Below are 24,310 nucleotides of genomic sequence, written 5' to 3' on the forward strand. Positions count from 1 at the left end.
CTGCATAATTTTGGAAAACTGATTTTTACTGATGTGTTGTTTAGGGACTAGGTGAGCCTGCTCTTTGTCAATTATGCATTTCACTGACTCGCAAAAATAAGCACGGCACATTTAAACCAACCAGAACTATCAACCTCACTCACTCCTAATAATTATCTCTATTTGAGAGCCGAAGTGTATTTCACTCTGAAAATAAATGCAGCTCCATGGGTTTGCACAGGTTTCCCAGGCTGCAATTATGCCCGGGTCGGTGCGCGCTTGGGTCCCACGCGACCAGGAGGCGCGTGCGAGGGGAGGAGGACTACGCCTGCGCATCAGTAGCTGGTCTTGGAAGGCGGCGAGCGGTTGATCGTTGCCGTGCCCCGGGGAGGGCCTAGTGAGCACCGAGGCCCGCCATAGCGCAGCGTTCTGTGGTAAATTCCACAGTCAGAGGGTGGAGCTGCTGTGTTAAATGGCGCCTGAGGATCTGGCTCTGAAGGAGATGACCCTAGTTTATTTGGACAGGACTGGAGGGCTGCACAAATTTATCAGTGACTGTAGGCGTTATAATGGTAATTTTTAAAAGGAGAAATATCTCTTAATCATTCAAAATTGTATTTATACAGTTGTATTTAAAACAAAGCCGAAGCCAGATTTATATCGTAAGGGGCCGCAACAAGAGGAGTGACCCTAAAGTCACAGCAATTTTACTGCAGCTGGGATCTACAGACTTAAGCATCCCTTGCGCCCGCTTAACCAATCGGTATCAAATACATGCACATCTCATTTACATGACCAACATATATTCACGCGGTAGATATAGATGAGGAAGACCATTTGACCCATCTTTATCCATCCAGAAAGGACCTACAATTCCCCAATCTTGACATCCACCTGCCATTGTTCGGTATCTGCGATTTTGACCAGTTTGCTTTGAACCTTCGGATCCAAATTATGAATGTAAATTTAAAAACAGTAGGTATCTCAATACCAATTCTTGGGGCACCCCATTCAGTACTGCCCCCACCTTACATCTTCTCCAATAAGTATCACTGTCTCCTACCCTTCAGCCAATTTCTATCTATACCCTGAATGCCCACAGCTTTATCCTTAAGTAGTATCTTCTTGCATAACTTTGCCAAATGCTTTTTGAAAGTAAAGGCACACTACCTCATGGGGCTTTCCATAGTAAAAATATGATGGCACTTCCTCAAAAATGTCAAGGAAGTTGGTCAGGGAGTGTAGTGTATGTACTTTGCAGAAGGAACTATATTCTGCAGCCCCTGTATACTGCAGTACCAGTAGTGACCACCCCTGTATATAAGCCTGTGTAGTAACATTTGTATAGTAGTTCCAGGTTGCCTCCATTCAGTAAAGACCTGTTATAACCAACTCCTGCAGTCCGTGTCTCAATTATACACGGACATAATACTGGCGACGAGCAGATACGAACTTACCTACAGTCTGCACCACCTCATGGGGATCCATCCCTGAAGCGAAGTTATCAGAGGTCGGGGCCAGAAGGAAGAAAGAAACAGAAGAAACGGGCGTCGACCGTGGACATCCGCCTCTGAGTCAGCGGAGTTGAAGATTTGCAGGAGAGGCTATTGAGAGCGGGGCTTGGTTATCCTGTCGATGGTGCTTCAGCTAATCGGGCTGGTGGCAGGTAGTACACTGATCCTTCCTGGGCTGCGGCGGTCTGGAGCTCGAGTGGGTGGCTTTGCAACGGGGCCGAGCAGCGTTGTCGGGAAGAGGAGAGAGAGAGAGGGTGGAGCACACAGGGCGCGGCTGGTGCTACGAAGCCGGGCAGCGTACAGACCCGAGAAGAGGGAGGCAAGAGTCCCGCAGGGTTGTTCTGACGACGGGGAAATAATAAAAATTAAACGCGCAGAAAGCCGCGAGGAGCTGCAGTTTGCCACGGGAACCGCGGAGAGCGGCGTTAGCAGCAGCGCGGGGGGAAGTGCGCGAAGACTATAGGGCGTCGCCATCAAGGCATAAAACGCCAGCAACAGCGGAGAAGACAGAAAGCGGGGGAGGCGCCATCTTAATCCAGCGGGGAAGAAGGCAAAGCGCGGGAGGCGCCATTTTAGATTTCCAAGATGCCGAAGACTGGCAATATCACTGCCTTCGATAATGCAATAGAAGACTGGACCACGTATGTGGAAAGAGTCGAGGTATATTGCGAGGCAAACGAAGTAGCCGATGAGAAAAAGGCATCGGTACTGCTAAACTTAATGGGCGCAAGAATGTACGGCCTATTGCGGGACCTGATTACTCCAGCCAAACCGAAGGCGAAGAGTTTTAACGAAATTGTTGCTATCCTACAGGAACACCTAAATCCTACACTGCTGCTGATAGCAGAAAGATTTAAATTCCACAGGAGAAATCAGCATAAAGATGAGAGCAATGCTGATTACCTTACGGAACTACACAAGCTATCAAAGCACTGCCAGTTCGGAGCAGGACTGGCAGATACCGTACGGGACAAATTTGTCTGTGGACTCCTGAGTGAAGGAACCCAGAAGAGGTTACTCTCAGAGAAAGAGCTGACGCTAGATAAGGCTTTCAGCGTGGCAGTATCGTACGAAGAAGCAGCAAGGGGAGCTGCGGAAATACAGCAAAAGCCACAGGAATACGGCACCCACGAAATGACACGGGGATTTGCAAAATGTTATCGCTGCGGCAGAACAACCCATGACCAGAAGGACTGCTGGTCCAAGGACAAAATATGCAGGCAATGCGGAAAGATGGGACACATTGCACGAGTTTGCAGGTCTGGGAAGAAGACCGACGACAACAAAAAGGCTACTAAGGAACAGTACAGGAAAGTACAAAAGATGACGGACAGTAGTTCCGAAGACCAGATGAGCGATAGTGAATCCGGGAACAAGAGACTAAGCTGTCTCAAACTTCACAACGTAATCACAAAAGAGGATCACCGAACCATTTGTGTCACCCTCACGATAGCAGGGTCCCAAGTCAAAATGGAATTGGATACAGGATCAGCTCTAACCGTCATGAATCGACGAGACTACGAGCGGCTATTCTCACACATACCCTTGAAAGAGACATCCATTGTCTTGAAGACGTATACGGGGCAAAAAGTATACCCCAGAGGAAAAATAAGGGTGCCTGTCGAATACAACGGCAAGGAAAGACAGAAATTGTATCTGTACATACTGCAAGATGGTGGACCACCGTTATTGGGACGTGAATGGATCAGAAAGATAAGTTTAGACTGGCACTCCATTCAGGCACTGACGGTGGCTGGTAAAAAGGATGACGACGTCACTCCTGGATGATTGTCAACAATCTTAGCTAACGCCAAAGAGGTATTTCAACAAGAACTGGGAACTCTTAAAGGCGTAACCGCCTCGATAAAAATAGAAGAGAACAGCTGTCAGTGTGCAGAGGAACCTTGATGTGTGGATCCAGAGTAGTAATTCCACCCAAATTGAAGGATAGAGTGCTCAATGAGCTTCATGAGGGTCATCTGGGAGGGGTAAAAATGAAGAACTTAGCCAGAGCGTTTGTGTGGTGGCCGGGAATCGATAGAGAAATCGAAGAGATGACCAAGAGCTGTGCAGGATGCCAGAAGGTCCAAAACGCCCCACCAGAAGCCCCTCTACATCCATGGGAGTGGCCCTCATCTCCATGGCAAAGGGTGCACATTGATTTTGCTGGTCCATTTATGGACTCGATGTTTTTAATTGCGGTGGATGCACATTCAAAGTGGCCAGAGGTAATAAAAATGTCCTCAACCACCACAGAAAAAACTATCACAGTCTTATGAACCATATTCGCCAGGAATGGGCTGCCTGAACAGATTTGCTCCGACAATGGACCACAGTTTGTGTCTGAAGAGTTCCGGAGGTTCTTAAAGAACAATGGTGTTAAGCATTACACATCCACCCCATATCATCCAGCCACTAATGGATTGGCCGAGAGGTTCGTTCAAACATTCAAGAAGGCTATCAAGGCAATGTGCAATGAAGATATACCCCTACAGCACAAGGTGGATAACTTCTTGTTTGCCTACCGGAATGCGACACATGCGGTTACCAACCAAACTCCAGCCATGATGTTCTTCAATCGAAGACTACGTTGCCGCTTGGATTTGGTTAAGCCAAACATCAGAAGAGATGTGGAGAACAGGCAGTTTCAGAATATGAATGAAAGGCCGACCAGGAGTTTTAAGATAGGTCAACCAGTTTTGGCCCGGGACTACCGCACAGAGAAATGGCAGCCAGGAACGATCTGCACACGGCAAGGACCTCTAATGTATACCGTGGACGTTGGAGAGAGCATTGTAAGACGCCATGCTGACCAGATTCTAGAGTCAGTGGGAAACGTCAACTCCACACCACGATCTGATACACCTGGCGATGAAACCGAAGTACCAATTGCATCTACCTCAGAATCGGTGATATTGGAAGCAGACGAACCAAACAACGACATTGATCCTGACTCAACGTTGCCAGAAGAACCTGATACCCCAAAGAGGCGTTATCCAGACAGAATCAGGAAGCCTCCTCAAAGACTGAACTTATAATTGCTTAACTTCAACTAATGTATCTAGCAACTGTAATTGTAAAAATGTTATTTCATTGTTAATCGAATGTTATGCACTGTTTAGCTAAAAGGGGAGGAATTGTAGTGTATGTACTTTGCAGAAGGAACTATATTCTGCAGCCCCTGTATACTGCAGTACCAGTAGTGACCACCCCTGTATATAAGCCTGTGTAGTAACATTTGCATAGTAGTTCCAGGTTGCCTCCATTCAGTAAAGACCTGTTATAACCAACTCCTGCAGTCCGTGTCTCAATTATACTCAGACATAATAGGGGGGATCTTCCCTTTATGAGTATGTTGGCTAATAGGTTATTATCATACAGATAATCCTTAAGTTCCTTCTTGATGACCAATTTCATTATTTTGATGCAAGACTAATGGGCCTGAAGTTGTGCCTTTTTTGAAATTAGGCATCACATTAGCGTGTACCCAATCTACTGGGACTTCCCCAGAATTTATTGACTGCCTCATTATCACCTCACAAATCTTCCCCCTTAATAGTCAGGGATAAATACAATCCATCCCTCATCAGTTTTGAGCCTTTTTAACCTGGTTAGGACTTACCATTTCTTTTATGCCAAAGTTATTAATTTTTCTTGAAGCCTTGCTATATTGGGAGTGCATGTTGCTCATTTATTCCCTAGTGAATACATGGAAGAAATAATCACTTAATATATTAACTATATTATGCAGATCCTAAGTGTTGTTGAATAAACAACCCCAGTCTGTTTATTCAAGCTGTTCCCTGATTTCCTTGAAGTTAGCCTTTTTAAAATTGTATACCTGGTCCTCAGTATTTCTGAATCCTGGATCATGTTCAACTTAATCATTCTGTGATTGACATTTCCCAAGGGTGCCATGACTTCTATATCCTGCATGTTATCACATCATTACCAAGTCAAGATATGCATTCTCATGGCTTCCTTGACATATTGGGCCAGGACATAGTCATGCGTGTAATGTCCGTGTGTAATTGAGACATGGACTGCAGAAGTTGGTTATAACAGGTGTTTACTGATTGGAGACAAAACTGGAACTACTATACAAAGTTACTACACAGGCTTATATACAGGGGTGGTCACTACTGGTACTGCAGTATACAGGGGCTGCAGAATATAGTTCCTTCTTCAAGGTACATACACTACAATGCGTAACATTTACCAATTCAACTTCTGAATCATTTGGATACTCCCATTTTATACTTGGCTGATTAAAGTTTCCATTAAAATAACCATCCTGTTTGCACCTATTTGTCTTGTCAATAGGCTTCTTGGTAAGTAATCATAGAAAATACAGGACAGAAAGAAGGCAGTCCTAGATATTCAACTGGAGCAATCTACTCTAATTCTAATTACATTTCCCTCGTATTTTCTGTCTTTTTTTTTGCCAATTCCACCATCTTATCTATATCCCCTTGCATCTTTCTTTGGTCCGCAGAATTATTTACTAGGCCTCCTATTGTAATATCGTCTGCAAATTTGGATACAACTCCTTCTAGCTCTATTTGCAAATCATTGATGTACACAGTGAACAGAAGGAAAAGAGCAGGCAGGCTGGATGTATGGTTGCTGAGTAATCATGGCTACCTGATAGAGCCCTAGCTATTACCATTGGTTAGGAACCCCTGCATCAAGGGAGAGAGAAAGTGCAAAGATATACCTGCACCCATCCAAATTCTGTTGGGACATATAGAAAGAAAGAACTTGCATTTATATAGCACCTTTCACAACCTCAGGACGTCCTAAAGCACTTTACAACCAATGAAGTACTCTTTGAAGTGTAGTCACTGTTGTAATGTAGGAAACACGGCAGCCAATTTGCACATAGCAAAGTCCCACGAACAGCATTGTCCAGAACCAGGGGTCACAGTCTAAAGATATGGTATAAGCCATTTAGGACAGAGATGAGGAGGAATTTTTTCACCCAGAGAGTGGTGAACCTGTGGAATTCTCTACCACAAAAGGCAGTTGAGGCCAATTCATTAAATATATTCAAGAAGGAGTTAGATATATTTCTTAAGGCTAAAGGGATCAGGGGAGAAAGCAGGGACAGGGTACTGAATTTGGATGATCAGCCATGATCTCATTAAATGGCGGAGCAGGCTCAAGGGGCCGAATGGCCTACTCCTGCTCCTATCTTCTATGTTTCTATGTGATAATGACCAGATAATCTGTTTTCAGTTATGTTGGTTGAGGGTTCAGTATTGGCCCAGGACACCAGGGAGAACACCGCTGCTTCGAAATAGTGCCTTGGGATCTTTTATGTCCACCTGAGGGGCCAAACGGGGCCTTGGTTTAATGTCTCATCCGAAAGACGGATGTGGCAGTCAGATTCCCCTGCCTGGACATCTCAAGTGGGATAATGCTCTCTAGATTTGAGATGGTCTCCAGAGAGGCAACCATTTCAGCAGGAGAAATCGGAAGAAGGCAGCCTTAGAGGAGGGAAAGGAAGGTGAAATGGCTGAGGCGGGTATGTAGTCTGGCAGACTGATCCATCAATCCTTGATTGACAGGACTTTTCCAATTGTCCTATCTGCACTACACAAGCTAGCATTACCAACATGCTGAGCCAAGCCCCCATTGCCTTTACCACCTCTGCATATTTCCTCCCACCAGCAACATTCATATGTCCAGTCTGAGAATAAATCTACACTCTACATTCCAAAGAAGGTGCCATCAGTTTATTTATCTAACTAAATTCTGTGCCTCTTCTATAATGTTTAGTACCCCGGTACTTTCCCTTGCTGAGAGTATAGGCTGTGTGTTATCTGCTGCCTAGTCTCATGCTCCTAAATACCACCTCAGTGGGAGGAGCAAATGTAGTGGCATGCTGCTGCTCCTCAATGAGGACTTAATGACTTCTGCTGGGTCCTTAGATAGCCCTGCAGTGATTGTGAGTACCTAGGCACCTGCACTAGATGGATGCTCATATCTGTTACCTGCCTCTTCTACAGTCCTTAGGGAATCAGCAGGGGTTCATTACCTTAAGAGGTAAATGTTTCACAGCTGTCTCTTGTCATGTCCATTGTTGATAGCCAGGGATGTATGTGGGGACAGAGCCTTGGCCACCACTAAGTAGTGTGAAGTTCCTCTCAAGACTATCCCCTAGCCGCTTGAGGCCAGAATGAATTTACTCACCCGTAGGGACATCGGAAATGCCGGTTTCAGGCATGCATTGCGTATGCGCTGGAAACCGGCATTTTCTTGACAGATCGGACACCTGCCCTAGAGAAGGGTCTCTGCAGGTGGAGAGTTCCGTTTTTTGGAGACCCTTCGCCCGCAGAAAACACTTACAATTCTTTAAAGAAAGGTAAGTTTATTTTTAGCCCCGTTAAAAACTTTAATTATTTTTTCCAAAAATTTAAATTTTTGTTTCTAATAGTTAATTTATGTAATTTATAGTCATTTTAAAAATGTGATTTAAAAAAAAAAATTCATTTGAAGTTTTACTTATGTTTTGAGGGTGATCTCTATTCATAGATTTGACAGGTCTTCCTATCAAATCTATGAATGGAGATTCCCTGCTCGAATTGGCTCCCCATGGTCCACGTGATCCCAGGGACGCTGCAAACTACCTGCGCCCCTGGGATACATGTGCCCTGCACACCGGCAGTTTGAAGAGACACAGCAACGGAATTCTGCACCTCCCTGGAGCCCTGCGGTCCAGGCGGAGATTTTTCCAAATCGCAGCCCTCCGCCCGCGGGAGGGCTGTGAACGGAATTTCTGGGCCATTGTGTTGTCCGACTGCTGAGCAGAAGTTCCAGTCTGCTACTGAGTGAGTTATCTTGAAAGGAAAGTAAGAAATTGAAGATAGCACTCAGCTGGTCCTGCTGTCACAAACCCTTTCAGTTCTCCATTCTCTCTATGGCCTCCAATATGGTTGGACTACCACTAGTGTGGGTTCACTCAATGGTTGTGGGCGGTTTTCAGTTTTAAAACAGACCAAACAAATGCTTTCAGCATTAGGATGCAACATGAAGAGCCGCCTCCCTCAATGACCACCTTACATTCCACTTGGTGTGCTGAGTACAGAACTTGCAAGAGGAGCCATAGTGACTTGGTAGCAAAACATGCAGCAGTTATTTGAGTCAAAGGAAGCCCTACTTTTTCCCTTTCCCAGCCAACAAGTTGTTGCTGCAGCTGAAATGGTAGTTGTGAATAGAAGATGTGAGTGTGGGCTGATTCTTTCCAGCTGCATTTTTGATGTGACTCCATGTTCTGGGTTAAGTGCTTGGTGCATGTATAAAACAACCATTCTTCTCCTTTTAGTTCAGTGTGGTCACGTTAGACAACCCTAATTTGGTGTTATTTCTCAGTCCAGAGAACCTTTTCCTCATTTGCTCACATGACCTTAGGATTTCGAAAACTGCATTGATACAACTAACTACTTGCTGCACATTGGCTCTGTTGAGACTGTTCCCCTTTGTGTCAAAATTTGCCACCTATCTCTGCTGAACATGCTCCAGCAGCATGAAATAGCCAGCAACAAAACTATATGTAGCCACAATTTTTATCGGGACTCATTACGATCCATGGAAAAAAGATAATTAACTTTTTTGGGGAAAATATGGCCTTTAGTCTTTTAGTAAAATTCTTTAAAGAGCAGTTAACATTAAGGAAGTGAAGTAATTGTTCTCTTATATACACCATATTATTTCAGACAGGGAAAGACTATCCAGCCTCCCCATCCAATGATCCTTTTTCTTTTCTGTAATTATCTGTTTTGGAATTAAATCATGCTATGCATTAGTAACAAGTGATCATTTTTACACATTCACCGACCAAACGATACCCCTTTTAAAGTAGAGAGACACATTATTCCAGATGTGGTCTCGCCAAAGTCATATTAATTTAATTCTTTTGATTTATATGTTGTATATCCCCCACAGAATAATCCTCTAGAATCCTGCTGCCCAGTTGTCATATTTTAGAATTTGTGACAATTTTGACCAAAGAGGCATTTCAGGTAACTTGTGTTAATATGTTGCTATTAAGTTAAATTAAATCCATAATTGAACCGACCAGGGGGCAAGCAACCTTAGATCTGGTCCTGTGTAACGAGACAGGATTAATTAAAAATGTCCTAGTAAAGGATCCCCTTGGAATGAGTGACCATAACATGGTTGAATTCCATATTCAATTAGAGGGTGAGAAGGTTGGATCTCAAACAAGCGTGCTAAGCTTGAATAAAGGAGACTATGAAGGTATGAGAGCGGAATTGAGTAGAGTGGATTGGGAAAATAGATTAAAGGGTAAGACGATACATGATCAGTGGTGTACATTTAAGGAGTTATTTTACAACTTCCCCAAAAAATATATTCCACTGAGAAGAAAAGGGTGTAAAAGAAAAGACAGCCATCCGTGGCTAAGTAAAGAAATTAAGGATAGTATTCGACTAAAAACAAGGGCATATAAGGTAGCCAAATCTGGTGGGAGGATAGAGGATTGGGAAAACTTTAAAAGGCAGCAAAAAATAACAAAAAGATTGATTAAGAAAGGGAAGATAGATTATGAAAGTAAATTAGCAAAAAATATAAAAACAGATAGTAAGAGTTTTTATAGTTATATAAAAAGAAAAAGGGTGGCTAAAGTAACTGGTCCCTTAGAGGATGAGACCGGGAAATTAATGGTGGGAAATATGGAGATGGCAAAAACACAATGAATATTTTGTATCAGTCTTTACAGTAGAGGACACTAAGAATATCCCAACACTGGACAAACAGGGGGCTATAGGGGGGGGAGGAGCTAAACACGATCAAAATCACTAAGGAAGTGGTACTCGGTAAAATAATGGGACTCAAGGCGGATAAATCACCTGGACCTGATGGCTTACATCCTAGGGTCTTGAGGGAAGTGGCGGTAGGGATTGTGGATGCATTGGTAATAATTTTCCAAAACTCCCTGGACTCAGCAAAGGTCCCGGCAGACTGGAAAACTGCTAATGTAACACCCTTATTTAAAAAGGGCAGTAGACAGAAGGCTGGAAACTGTAGATAAGAGACAGCTGCCAGGTGGGGGAGAGGAAAAAAAAGGAAAGTGGGGTGGGGGGGCGGTGGAAAGGAGGACCCAAAACAAAGGGGGTGGAAAAAAATATAAGTAAAAAAGTAATAAGGTCCTCCTTTCCGCCCCCCCCCCTTTCCTTTTTTTTTCTCTCTCCCACCTGGCAGCTGTCTCTTATCCTGCCAGTACACTTCACACCTAATCTCAGCTGTCTTTTGTCACCACTGGCCCATTACCATCTCGTCTGGTTTTGAATACCTTTTAATGTCTCTTTTACTTCTTTTGTTCGATTGCAGCCCTGCCTTCGATCTATTTTATTTCCTTTCCAGTTTTGAAAAAGGGTTTCGACCTGAAACGTCAACTCAAATTTCTCTCCACGGATGTTGCCTGACCTGCTGAGTTTTTCCAGCATTTTCTGTTGTTATTTTGGATTTCCAGCATCTGCAGTATTTTGCTATCGAACAGTGTTAAGAAAGTCAGGCACAAGAGTGAGAACTCCCTGCTTGTTAAATGCTGACTAGTTTCAGTGAAATTTATAGTCAGAGTAGTGTAGTTAGCCTGCTAACAGGGATACTGTCATTTTCAGTTATGAGGAGCATTATGAAATGGATTTAAACTCACTGTAAACATTGTTAATTCGCACGTGGAAGTCAGGAGAAGCACCATTGAGATTACAGGGCTGGATTTTACTAACTGAGACGAGTTGGGGGCGGGACTGCTGCCTTCCAGGTTCTACTCCTGCCCCCAGCGACGTCTGATGAACAGACGCTATTTTGCCCTGATTGGCCTGCCCAATTAAGGGAAAGCCTGTGTCAAATGAAGTCAGTTGATAACGCTTCATCTGCCAGTTTTCTTAAAGACATATGTACCACACTTGTTTGACAGATGATTTTGAGAGTGTTTGACAGCATTGAGGTGCTGTCAAACACTGACAATCATTGTACACAGGTGAGCCCTTGCACCCAGGCTCTCCAATTACTCTCTCCTTAGGATAAAACAGATGGCAGCTGCAGCTGAGATTGCAGAAGCCACCTGTCACCCCTCCTGAAGAGATAAGGCTACACAAACACTTCACAGCTTGTCACCTGCAGAAACATCTAACCACATTAAAAATTACTTTCACAACATTTCATTACCTCTTATACTAACCATTGTCCCATTGCATCCTTCACACCACTTCTGCAGCTGTCATCCAAACACCAACATAACAACAGACCCACAGCACGCCTCACTTACCCCGGCGGGGTTCCCCGACGTCGGGAAGCCCGCAGCAGCAGTCGAAAAATTGTGAAATGCCTCTTAACTGCCTGTTAACTACCTGTTAACAGGCAGTTAAGTGGCTATAATCCTCTTCCCGCCGCTAGGAGTCGGGTCCCTGCTCAAATTGGGGACCCGACTCCTGGGAAGATTGGTTGGAGGCGGGTTGGGAGCGGGTTCAGTACACACTCCCATTCTTTTTGACTTTCCCAGCAAACCCGCCTCCTTAGGGCTGGTAAAATCCAGCCCACAGTATCTAGTGCACCGATCAAGGCACTGTTGCAATCCTTGGGTCACATTATCATATAACTAGATATTGGGCAGTAAAGATAACTGCTGAATATAAAGGATTTGGGGTCTATTTATGGGAGAAACTGGTGAGGCTGAACACGAGAATATCTGGTGCAGACCCCAAATTTGTAACACTGTTCATTAATTGAAATAGTGACATCTGACATGGGCTACCTTGTAAAACACCAGTGTTAACTTTATTGCTGTATACATGCTGATCAGGAGTAATTGTTTTTTGTTTAGATTTATTGCACTACATTTTGCTGTGTTCATGTTTAAGTTCATACAGTTGTCAGTGTTAATGACTAAAATTCAGACCAAATGAGAATTAGTCAGTTATTCCATTTTAAATTATTGGTCTTACACATTAGTATAATGCACTTACCAACCCTGACCTGTATGCATGTACATTTATTTCAGCACGCATGGAGGGCCAGAGTTTATAAATATTTGGTCTAAAATATATTTATTTTACAGATTCCAAACAGTGTCATGCTGTTTATCGCTTCATTATTTGTGTGAATCCATCTGACCTGACGGAGTTGGATGCAAGGCTGGGTAACTGTGTTCTTCATCAGCCGATAAGAGCTGCATGTTTGTTTCAGTCTGTGAGTAAAAAAAATCCTGAATGATGCAAGTGATGCACATACAGTGATGTTTACATTTTTAATTCCAGTTTTCTCAATTCATATTGTCTGATTTAAGATTCACATTTTTGAGAAGTTTCTCAGTTTGAGCACATGTGTCTTTCAGGTTTGCTTTACATCTATCAAGACATTGTCATTAATTCAACAATTAGAAACAGAAAACCAGGTAAATAGGTCTATCAAAATTAGATTAAACTTTATCTAGTCCACTGAGCTGTTTGTATCTTAGGTCTTCACATATGGGATGCAGATAATATCTTTCTGAGTCTGTACCTCGCTCACTTTTCAAGTCAAATTCAACAAGATCCAACATTTCAAAATTTTAACCCCTTGGATGCTGAAAGATTCAAAGAAATAAATGTTTCCATGGGCCAATCAGTTTTGCAAGTTTTCAGCTCCGAAAACTGACACTGAAACAAGCAATAATATAATAAATCTATGTAGGTATTAGGAATAGCTTCATTATTTTAATTAACAACCCAATACTAGAAAAATAAGTGGTTAAAACACAATTTTAAACAGAAAGGAAAATTAAAAAAAAAAAAACAATTGTGCTTGCCCTTTCAGTCCTTTTTTCCATTCGCATCCCTTTCCCATTATTTTGACCTTCACATTCTTTCTCGGTTCTATTTTAAGTTTAATTGTAACTTTTTTTTACCTAATCGATTTGTTCCATTGTTTATTTATCTAGCAGATTAGCATTAAATGTTTCACTTATCTTTCTGTTCCTTCCTCCTGGGCATGCATCCTTGGAGGAAGGCTGGAGTGTGTGCATTTTCAAAACATACGAAACAGTTCCACAAAGGTTGGGACTCCTTGAGCACTTCTGAAACTAGGTTTGGCATCACATTGGAAACTGCTTTGCAGTGATGCACATGTGGCAGAATAACCACACTCACAAGTGTGCAAATACTTTGTGCAGCATAGAGTTTTCTCCAGATTTTTCACCTGGAAAATATGGCATTATTTTCTTTGGTCCTAGATTTATTTATTTTCTTTAACAAAAAATTAAACTGAAAAATTCTGAGGAAAGCAAAAGAAAAACTGAAAGTAAAAACCCCTCTGCAGTTTTGATTACTGCAAGCTTGATTTCATACTGGTTTACAAAGCCACCAAATGTTAATCTTGGTACTACAATAGAATTCTATACTATTTAAATTCATTAAGAATATAAATGTTGACCTTAGTTAGAAGAGAAGACCATTTAACTTATCCACCTCTCCCACTGGGTTAAGTCTGTGTACAAAATAAATGTTCTTCGTAGAGCTGATTCCCTCTCAGTATCAGGTAAGAAAGACGTATTTATATAATGCCTTATCACATATCTCAGAAGTGTGCCAAAGCACTTCACACACAATGAATTACTTTGAGTGCAACACTGTTATCATTTAGGCAAACTACTGTCCATTTGCACACAGCAGAATCCCACAAACAGCAATTGGACAAATGACCAGCTAATCTGTATTGATGGTGTTGGTTGAGGAAAGAATGTCATTCAGGACACCAGGAGAATTCCTCACTCTTCTCAAATAGTGACATGGGATCTTTAACATCCATCTGAACTACAGGAGCAAGCAGATAGGGCCTGGCTTAAGATCCCAACTGAAGGATGGCACCTTCAGCAATGCAGCACTCCCTCAGTACTGTCCTGAAGTGCCAGCCCGCATTATGTACTCAAATCCTTGAATGCACAACCTTTTGGCTTAGAGGCAAGAGTACTACTAACTGAGCCGTACCAACACCAACTGAAATCTATTGTCAGTGATAAAACCAAATTGTTAAAAGCAGCTCTTCCATTGATAACTTAATTTTGTATTTTCAAGGTTAATGTTGTGCTAAAGCTGACGCACTTACCTCCACTACCGATTTACTCGCTTAACCTTTGCCAGTTCCCCCGTGGATACCAGCTGCTGAGGTACTATAAGATAGAAGGGGTGGTGATTGCAATGACGACCGTAACAAAGTACACTCAAGGTGCAAGATTCGTTTGTTCTGAATCAAGCTGCCCCTTTTCAGCAGGTAAAAAAATGGTCTGACTGGAAACTTATTTTAAGGCAAACTCATGTTTTGAATGTGTTATTTATATCCTTTTATACCAGTTACTACTTCACATCTCTATAATTGTTGTTTGATTTGTTGCCTTGAAGTGTGAATCTGGAAATGTTGTAATTAATTATTTACAATTGATAATTGCAATCTGTTTTGTAAACAAGTCACAAAGTTATTTTTCAAAGTGCTTTATTCCTTTTGAAATTATTCCTACCCTTCCTCATTTTTAAATTTTGTTTTCCTTCCACGATACCTCTTTCAAATCAAGAAAGCAGGTAAATGACCTGTTACCATTGCCAACCCTCTGCTTATACCATTCTTTAGCTAACCTTTAAAAAATAAATAAAGAACTTGCTTTTATATAGTGCCTATCACATCATCAGGATATCCCAATTATTTTACAGCCAATTAATTTCTTTTGATGTATCACTGTTGTTTGAGTACAGCAAGATGCCACAAATAGCAAATTAGATAAATGACCGATTAATCTATTTCAGTGGTGTTGGTTCATGGAGAAATGTTGGCCAGGACTGTCTGACTCAGATGCGAGTGCTACCATTGAGCCAAGCTGACATTTGGGTATATATGAAAAATATATATACCCCCACTGAGGTCAGAATTTATCATTTGAGGAATTTTAGGACCACACTCTATGACCTAATACTTGAGCACAGTGCATTAGCACATCAGTGCGGTTCCCCACCAGACTTAGTAAATATGTTTTACGCTGATGTTAAAACTAATCGTATTTAACAAATACATAATTGTGCAAAAGATTTTAATATTATTTGTTAATATATAATATCATTGCGTATACTAGGCTTTCAGTACATTCGGGTGCATACTGCAGGTGCTACAGAATCGGCAACTGTGCGAAATGACTTCACGTGCACTTTGTGTAACTCTGCACTAAAGGAAGATGTGAAATTCAGAGTGCTGGGTGGTATGTGTATAATTCCTTACATTCTCAGTTTAATTTCTTATATTCTCAGTTTAATTGTACATGAAATAATGATGCTTGGGACATATTACTGAGAGACAATTCAAAAACAGCAGTAAAATAATTTTCATAAATGTGTAGCTAGAAGAGCTCTGGGCTGAAGAACTGAACCTGCTATAAATGTATTGCTTAATACATGTTGGAAATACAAATGAGAGTTTCTATCACAATATTCTAATAATGCTTTGAGTGCTTTGTTTACATTATCAGTAATAGTGTTCAGTACTTTTGAGTATCACTCTACAATTAAATTATTTTGAGTATAACATAAGGGCATCAAATGGTGCAACTGTAAAATATATTCCCCTATGACTTAGCTGGTTAACTAAATTGCTAGTTGCACCATACGAGCCAAGAAAGATCCACATTTGATCCCTGCTCTTTGCTCAGTTAGCTTATCTCAGCCTGTGGGTCAACAAGGGCACTACAATTAACTTCATTGATCCCCAGATTACAGAGCGGAAAGTAAGCCAGGATTCCTAGTCCTCATTGCTAACCAGAGACTCTTTGTGGAGGTGTTTGTGTGGAGGGAGGGTGGGAGAGACCGGATCTGTCTCAAATGTGATAAGTTGTTGGCAAAGAGTCATCACTGTGATCATATAACCTCACTGTCATGGCCTCATACAAGAAGAACCCTGGCCTACTTATCCCTCCTTAGTTTGGTCACTTGGATGAGTACCTGGGGGATTCTAACACCCTTGCATCTATAGCACAGCAATGCCTTCAAAAAGGAAGGAGGGACATGGAAAAATTAGAGGAGAAGGAGGGAAAACCATTTTGTAAAACACAACCTGGGCATTTATTTTTAATAGTATGTCAGTTTTTGTTCTTCAGGTTATTTTCCCTTGTTACCACCATCCACTTTATCATTCTGTTTGTATTATTTCTGGCAAAAACAAGTATCACCAGTACATGTGGCCATGCCTAGCTCTCAGCTTGAATTTGTGCGTTGTGCGGTCTTTGTAATGGAGATAATATGGAGTCAGAAGCTCAACTCATGGTCCAACAGGGCGCTGAGATTGCAAACAGTTTGGTTCAGCCTGAGACAGAGGCCAAGAGAGGGATAGTGTTGGTGGCGAGGGTACAGAGTTTGTAGCAGGGTCCGAAAATTATAGCTTTTGATATATTTTGTAGTGCATTATTTTTGAATTATGGTATGTTTTTGTCATTTAAAAGTTTAAAAAATAATTTAAATGTAGGAAAGCAGTATGGCCTAGAATTTGGGTATAGCCCCGCTTGGGGCGTTAGAATTGGTGCTGCGCTAATTTTATAGCCAGACGCAACTTATCGCCACCTCGCATGATATTGGGTTGCAGCGCCCCTAAAGGTGATTGAGGCGCAAAATCGGGTGTTACACGGGACTCCTAAGGCAGTAACCTTGCGGCGCTACTCAATATCGGGACGGGCGGGCGCAGTGCAGGTGCTGTCAATTACTGATGACCACGAGACTTTCAGGCGCTGGCCAGCTCTTAAAGGGGTGGGTCAGTAAGGATCAGCAGCCACACTCTGTGCCTTGTAGGCCTCAAAATCGGAGCTGGCCATTCTGTGGCGTTGCAAACTTTGAGAAGATGGAGAGGGTGAGGCAGAGAGCAGAGCGCTTTACCAATGGGGCATTGGATGAATTGGTAGGTGCAGTGGAGCGCCGGCGAGATGTGCTGTACCCCGACAATGGCAGGAGGCCTAATCAGAAGGAATACCGAAGAGCTTGGAGGGAAGTTTCTCAAAAGGTCAACTCCAACAGCATGGTGACCAGGAGCCCTGTGCAGTGCAGGAAGAAATTCAACGACCTCACTCGGGTCGTGCGGGTGAGTGGTGTTTTGGCAAACTTCTTCATCCCTCCATCTGCACCTGACTTTATGGCCAGAGGGTGCGCGATGCCCCATTGGCCATCTGTCAGCAAGCACCCATGGCCCTTTCTGGGAACACACATGCACATTAAACTCAGGGCATCATGTAAGGGCTATTCCACCATGGGGGGCTTGAGATGACAACTCAGGGCATCATGTAAGGGCTCTTCCACCATGGGGGGCATGAGATGACAACTCAGGGCATCATGTTTCATCACTTCCCGTCCTTTCTCCTGCAGGCCAAGCTGGCGAGGAACCGCAAGGAGCAGCTTCGCACCGGAGGAGGACGTCCTCAACTCCAGACTCTCACGGATCTCGAAGGGAGAGTCCACCAGATTGTTGGAGACCGTATAATTGGCCCTGTCACCACTGGAGCTGCTGACCCCATTGTGTACAGCGATGGTAAGGTCCTCACCTTTTTGAGCTGTCTCCTTCCACTTGTTCCCCCCGCCAGCATGCTTTTTCACTCTGGACCCATGTCATAGCATTGCAGCAATCTTGCATCCCTTGCTGCCACCCTGTCCTTTCGCTAAAGCCACTCTTCAACCTCCCTACTTTCAGATGCTGCATCACCAGCTCAGGAGCCAGGCCCTCAAGTTGCCAGTGCCACTGCCTCCGGAGGCGACGAGCAGGAGGAAGCTGGAACATCCGTGCCAGCCTCAGGGGAGCCAGCCCATCTGGAGACTGGGGATAGTAGTTCCCTGGAGGGGGGGGGTCTCTGATGAGGAACCAGCGGGCTGCAGCAACGCGAGTTGGGTAGGGAAGCTCGGGGGCCGTCTCCCCGGAGGGCGAGGCAGGCCACGATGACTGCTGCACAGAGTGCAGAGGAAGTGCATAGCCTTTCAGAAATGAGCGCCCAGGCTCGGCTCAGGCACACTGAGCTGATGGCTGCAATGGGGAGGATGCCTGACTCCATCGACACACTGGCAAAGAGTGTGCAGGACTTTGGGGGCAGCAATGGAAAGGACTGTCCAGGGCTTCGGGGCAGCAATGGAAAGGACTGTCCAGGGCTTCGGGGCAGCAATGGAAAGGACTGTCCAGGGCTTCGGGGCAGCAATGGAAAGGATTGTCCAGGGCTTCGGGCCAGCCCTGGAAAGGTCTGTCCAGGGCTTGACCGAAGCAGTGGAAAGGACTGTCCCGGCCTTGTCCGAAGCAGTGGAAAGGACTGTCCCGGCCTTGTCCGAAGCAGTGGAAAGGACTGTCCAGGGCTTCTCCGAAGCACTGGCACCTGCCACGCAAGTGCTCAGTGCTGCCACGCAATCACTTGCTGGCCTCCTGCACACGCAGATTGAGGCCACCCGAACACTGACTGCTGCCACCCTAGCTGGATCAGGCAGGATTACCCGGGGCCCTTGCAGCACCACAGCAGGCCATCAATCTGTGGACCAGCCGATTGTGGCGCATGCTGCAGTGCTGCCCCGTCAGAGTGCCAGTGTGTCGGCCGACCACGGAGCAGGTGTCCGCTCTCAGGATGTAAGCATTCCTGATGCCACCGCTGGCAAGTCTCCACTGCAGCTGCCACCACCTGCAGGACAGACTGCTTCCAACCATGCACAGTTGGAGCAGTCATCATCCGGGCCCTCCAAGCCCAGAGGTCGTCCAGGCCGTCCCTCAGGGGCTTCTGCACTTTCGGACACTCAGCAGGCGTCCCCCAGCCTTGACGCAGCCACTGGGGTCCAATTACGGAGGAGCTGTAGGGAGGGAAGGGGCCGATCTCGTAAGAGAAGTAGATCTCCATCAAGGGGTAAAGAGTAGAGGGAGCTGCTGAGACGTCTCATTTGTAGAATTCAAGGCCGTCTACACCTGCTGTGAATGTTAGTCATGTTTTGGGTAGTGTCGCGGGTTTGCCAGACAGTTATGTGTTAGTTCGTTAGTTATGCTTTCTGTTGCCATTGCTTTGTCATGTTGGAAGGAAGCACCTTTTGGAAAATAAAGAAAATGTTTTATTTACACTGGAACTCTAGACTATTTACAAGCATGGTGGCCTTCATAGGCTTTGGGCGAACCGGAGGGCACTGTTCCAATTACACCCAGCATTCCGTCAGAGGGGCCTAGAATCGAGTCCTTATGAGCCTCTGACGGACGGCCCTTCCAGTTTCTGGACCCCTCCCGTCTTCCTCCTCCTACTCCTCCTTGTCTACCTGCTCTGCTGGACCTTCAAGGTCGGCTGGCATTGGCTGGGTGCGTCGGATGTCCAGGTTGTGGAGCATGCAGCAGACCACGACGATGCGCGACACTTGCTCCGGCGAGTACTGCAGGGCGCTCCCCGAATGGTCGAGACAACGGAACCGCTGCTTGAGCACGCCGATTGTGTGCTCCACAATGTTCCTGGTCGCCTGATGGCTGCTGTTGTAATGCTCTTCTGCCGGGGTGCTGGGCAAACGGAGCGGGGTCATGAGCCATGGGCAGAGAGGATAGTCCTTGTCGCCAAGAAGCCAGCCTCGTGGGTGAGCCGGGGCCTCGAAAAGGTCAACCACTGAGGTCTGCCGCAGGATGAACGCGTCGTGGCTGCTGCCAGGGAATTGGGCATTGACCGCGATGATCATCTGCCGGTGGTCACAGACCAGCTGCACATTGAGGGAGTGGAACCCCTTGCGTTTGCAGAACTCTTCGGGATTCTGTAATGGCGCCCGCAAAGCCACGTGTGTGCAATCAATGGCCCCCTGCACCATGGGGAAGTCCGCAATAGCCGCGAAGCCCTGCGCGCACTCCCCCTGCTTCTCCAGGGTCACAGGGAAGGTGATTAATTCCCGCCTCCTATATAGGGTAGCTGTAACTTGCCGGATGCAGCAATGCACCGCAAATTGAGAAATATTTGCAATGTCCCCAGTTGCTGCCTGAAACGAGCTGCTGGCGAAAAAGTTTAGGGCAACAGTGACTTTGACGGCCACCGACCGAGAGGTCCTGCACCGTAACCGCGGCTGCAGATCTTCAGCAAGCAGGTGGCACAGCTCAGTCACCACATCCTTCCGAATCGGAGCCTTCGCATACACTGCTCCTCCGACATGGCAATGTATGACACCTGCTGCCTGAAAACCCTGGCAGCGTACGGTCGCATTTGGCGACGTCCATTGCCCCTCCTCCTTCTGGCCATTCCCGGCCCTCTCTCCCTCCGCCTCTGTGCCCTTGCCATATGTTCAGCCAGCAGGACGTTCCCCTCCAAAGCAGCTCCCATTATAATTTGAAAGAAGTAAGACACAGTAATATCTCACCAGCAAACTGCTGTGGACAGGGCTGAAGGTCCAAAGGAACCACTGGCTCAGTGAAAAGTACGCTCTCCCACTGAAGGTCAGCAACTCTCTCCAACAACCAGCAAGATGCCCACCCAAAATGGCTGCCGCTTTTATACTAGTGCAGTCTGATGCGCTATCAATTACTCAAAAGACTGAGGTTAAGCGAGTAACTAACAGGCTTTTATTAACAAGAGAATGAAGGTGTGCCTCGAGTGGTCGACCAGTCCAGAATACAGAGGGACTGTGGAGCAGTCACCTTTATACCTGGACTCGTGGGAGGAGTCAGCCGAGGCATGTACAGACATGTACACAGTGGAATACAAACACCCACACAGGCAGGTATAACAGTGGTTTACCACATTCACCCCTTGTTTAAAAATGAGTCCGGCGGGGTGAAGTGTATTAAAAGTTTGTGTATTGGAGTCTCTCTGGAGGTCTTGTCTGCCGCTGTGATCGACGTGGCGACGGCAGGGGTAGTGAAGCTTCCGGCGTCGAGTCCCTGGGAGGCTGGGGCACTGGTGTGTAGTCCTCGTGGGTGTCGAGCGGGTCGCGGGGCCCAGGCGTGTCGTCTGCTGGGGTTGGATATTGGATCGTGGGGGGGGGTGGTGGTAGTGGGTTACTGGGGCCCCCGAGGGTGCGAGGTCTCGTATGGAGACTGTGTCCTCCCACCCGTCCGGGTACGCAATGTAAGCATACTGGGGGTTGGCGTGGAGGAGGTCGACCCTCTCGACCAGGGGGTCCATTTTATGGGTCCTCACGTGTCTTCTCAGTAGGACCGGCCCTGGGGACGTCAGCCATGGCGGTAGCGATGTCCCCGATGTGGACTTCCTTGGGAAGACAAACATTTTCTCATGAGGGGTGGCGTTAGTGGCAGTGCAGAGCAGTGACCGAATAGAGTGGAGCGCATCGGGGAGCACATCCTGCCAGCGGGAGGTCGGAAGGCCCCTAGACTTTAAGGCTAGCAGGGCGGCCTTCCAAACTGTCGCATTCTCTCTTTCCACCTGTCCGTTCCCCCGGGGGTTGTAACTGGTGGTCCTGCTTGTGGCAATACCCCTAGCGAGCAGGTACTGGCGGAGTTTGTCGCTCATAAACGATGAGCCCCGGTCGCTATGGATATAGCTGGGGAAACCGAACAGGGTGAAGAGGTCGTTCAGACATTTAATGACCGTGGCACTGGTCATGTCCGGGCAGGGGATGGCGAACGGGAAATGTGAGTACTCATCAATAATGTTGAGGAAGTACACATTGCGGTCGGAGGAGGGGAGAGGCCCTTTAAAATCAACGCTCAGGCGCTCGAAGGGGCGAGTGGCTTTTATCAGGTGAGCCCTGTCTGGTCTATAAAAGTGCGGTTTGCACTCAGCGCAGACTTGGCAGTTCCTGGTCATGGTCCTGACCTCCTCAATGGAGTAAGGCAGGTTGCGGGCCTTGATGAAGTGGAAGAACCTGGTGACCCCCGGGTGGCAGAGGTCATTGTGGAGGGTCCGCAGTCTATCGATCTGCGTGCTGGCGCAGGTGCCACACGATAGAGCATCCGGGGGTTCATTGAGCTTCCCGGGCCGGTACAAGATCTCGTAATTGTAGGTGGAAAGTTCGATTCTCCACCTCAAGATCTTGTCATTTTTGATTTTGCCCCTCTGCTTGTTGTTAAACATAAAAGCAACTGAACGCTGGTCAGTGAGCAGGGTAAATCGTTTTCCAGCCAGGTAGTGCCTCCAATGACGCACAGCCTCCACAATAGCCTGGGCCTCCTTCTCAACAGCGGAGTGTCTGGTCTCCAGGCCCTGGAGGGTTCGTGAAAAGAAGGCCACGGGTCTCCCCGCCTGATTAAGGGTAGCGGCCAGGGCAAAGTCGGACGCATCGCTTTCCACCTGGAAGGGGATTGATTCGTCCACTGCGTGCATGGTGGCTTTGGCAATGTCTTCCTTGATACGGTGGAAGGCTAAGCGGGCCTCTGCCGTCAAGGGAAAAGAGGTGGACTTGATCAGCGGACGGGCCTTGTCCGCATAGTAGGGGACCCACTGGGCGTAATAGGAGAAAAACCCTAGGCACCTCTTCAGGGCCTTGAGGCAGTGGGGCAGTGGGAGTTGCATAAGGGGACGCATCCGGTCGGGGTCGGGACCGATGACTCCGTGTTCCACAACACAGCCAAGGATGGCGAGGCGGGTTGTGCGGAATATGCACTTCTCCTTGTTATACGTCAGGTTCAGGAGTTGGGCGGTGCAGAGGAATTTTTCGAGGTTTGCGTCATGGTCCTGCAAGTCATGGCCGCAGATGGTCACATTGTCCAGATATGGGAAAGTGGCCTGCAACGCATTTTGATCGACCATCCGGTCCATCTCCCTTTGGAAGACGGAGACCCCGTTGGTGACGCCAAAGGGAACCCTAAGGAAGTGATAGAGGCGGCCGTTTGCCTCAAAGGCAGTATACTGGCGGTCCTCAGGGCGGATAGGGAGCTGGTGGTACGCTGATTTCAGGTCAGTGGTCGAGAAGACGCGGTACTGCGCGATCTGGTTGACCATATCAGCTATGCGGGGGAGTGGGTAAGCGTCCAGCAGGGTGTAGCGATTTATTGTCTGGCTGTAGTCGATGACCAGGCGCTGCTTCTCGCCGGTCTTAGCGACCACAACCTGGGCTCGCCGGGGGCTGGTGCTGACCTCAATAATCCCCTCCTTCAGGAGCCGCTCCACTTCGGTTTTAATGAAAACCCTGTCCCCGGCACTGTATCGCCTGCTCTTTGTGGTGATGGGCTTACAGTCGGGGGTGAGGTTAGCAAACAGTGGGGGGGGGGGGGGGGGTGACTCTGAGTGTGGAGAGGTTGCACCTGGTGCACGGCGGGCAATTTGGAAGCTGCTGGCTGCGGACTGTGAGTGGGGGGAGGGGTCCACTGTACGCCATCGTAACACTTTTAAGGTGGCACTGAAAATGTAACCCCAGTAGAACGGCAGCGCAGAGGTGGGGCAGGACCAGAAGTTTAAAATTATCGTACACAGTCCCGTCTACTAAGAGTGTCACCATGCAGTAGCCGCCAATGTCCGCCGACTGGGACTCGGAGGCCATAGAAATCCGCTGGTGCGCAGGCAGGACTGGGAGAGAGCAACGCCGCACCGTGTCGGGGTGGATGAAGCTCTCCGTGCTCCCAGAGTCAAAAAGGCAGGTTGTTTCGTGACCATTTACCTTAATGTCCATTGTGGACCGGGCCAGTTGGTGCGGTCTCGCTTGGTCCAGCGTAACGGAGGCCAGCGTAGGGGTCGGTGTGTCGCTGCGGGTATCAGATGAGGCGGTGTTGGGGGCCTGCTGCGTCCCGGCTGGCGTCCAAGATGGCGGCGTCCATGATCCCCATGTGGCTGGAAGCGTCCAAAATGGCTGCTGTTCCGGTGGTTCGCACATGGCTGGGGAGGCCCAAGATGACGGCCCACACGCGGCGCTGCTGGGGTT

The 24,310-nt window shown here is 46.5% G+C and overlaps 1 protein-coding gene across 1 annotated transcript in view; it reads left to right on the top strand.

The window, feature by feature from the left end:
• Positions 1–333: 333 nt before the first annotated feature.
• The window catches only part of mcmdc2 (minichromosome maintenance domain containing 2), a 125,853-nt gene continuing 101,876 nt past the window's right edge, over positions 334–24,310 (top strand). The window contains exons 1-5 of the mRNA XM_085993093.1: positions 334–551; positions 12,577–12,707; positions 12,853–12,912; positions 14,570–14,765; positions 15,616–15,738. Of these exons, the coding sequence (XP_085849219.1) occupies positions 452–551; positions 12,577–12,707; positions 12,853–12,912; positions 14,570–14,765; positions 15,616–15,738 (610 nt within the window). The 5' untranslated portion in view covers positions 334–451. The remainder of the gene's footprint in view (positions 552–12,576; positions 12,708–12,852; positions 12,913–14,569; positions 14,766–15,615; positions 15,739–24,310) is intronic.

The sequence above is a fragment of the Somniosus microcephalus genome, chromosome 7 (assembly GCF_052327205.1).
Source record: "Somniosus microcephalus isolate GS21.2 chromosome 7, FLI_Smic_1.0, whole genome shotgun sequence".
Classification (NCBI taxonomy): Eukaryota; Metazoa; Chordata; class Chondrichthyes; order Squaliformes; family Somniosidae; genus Somniosus; species Somniosus microcephalus.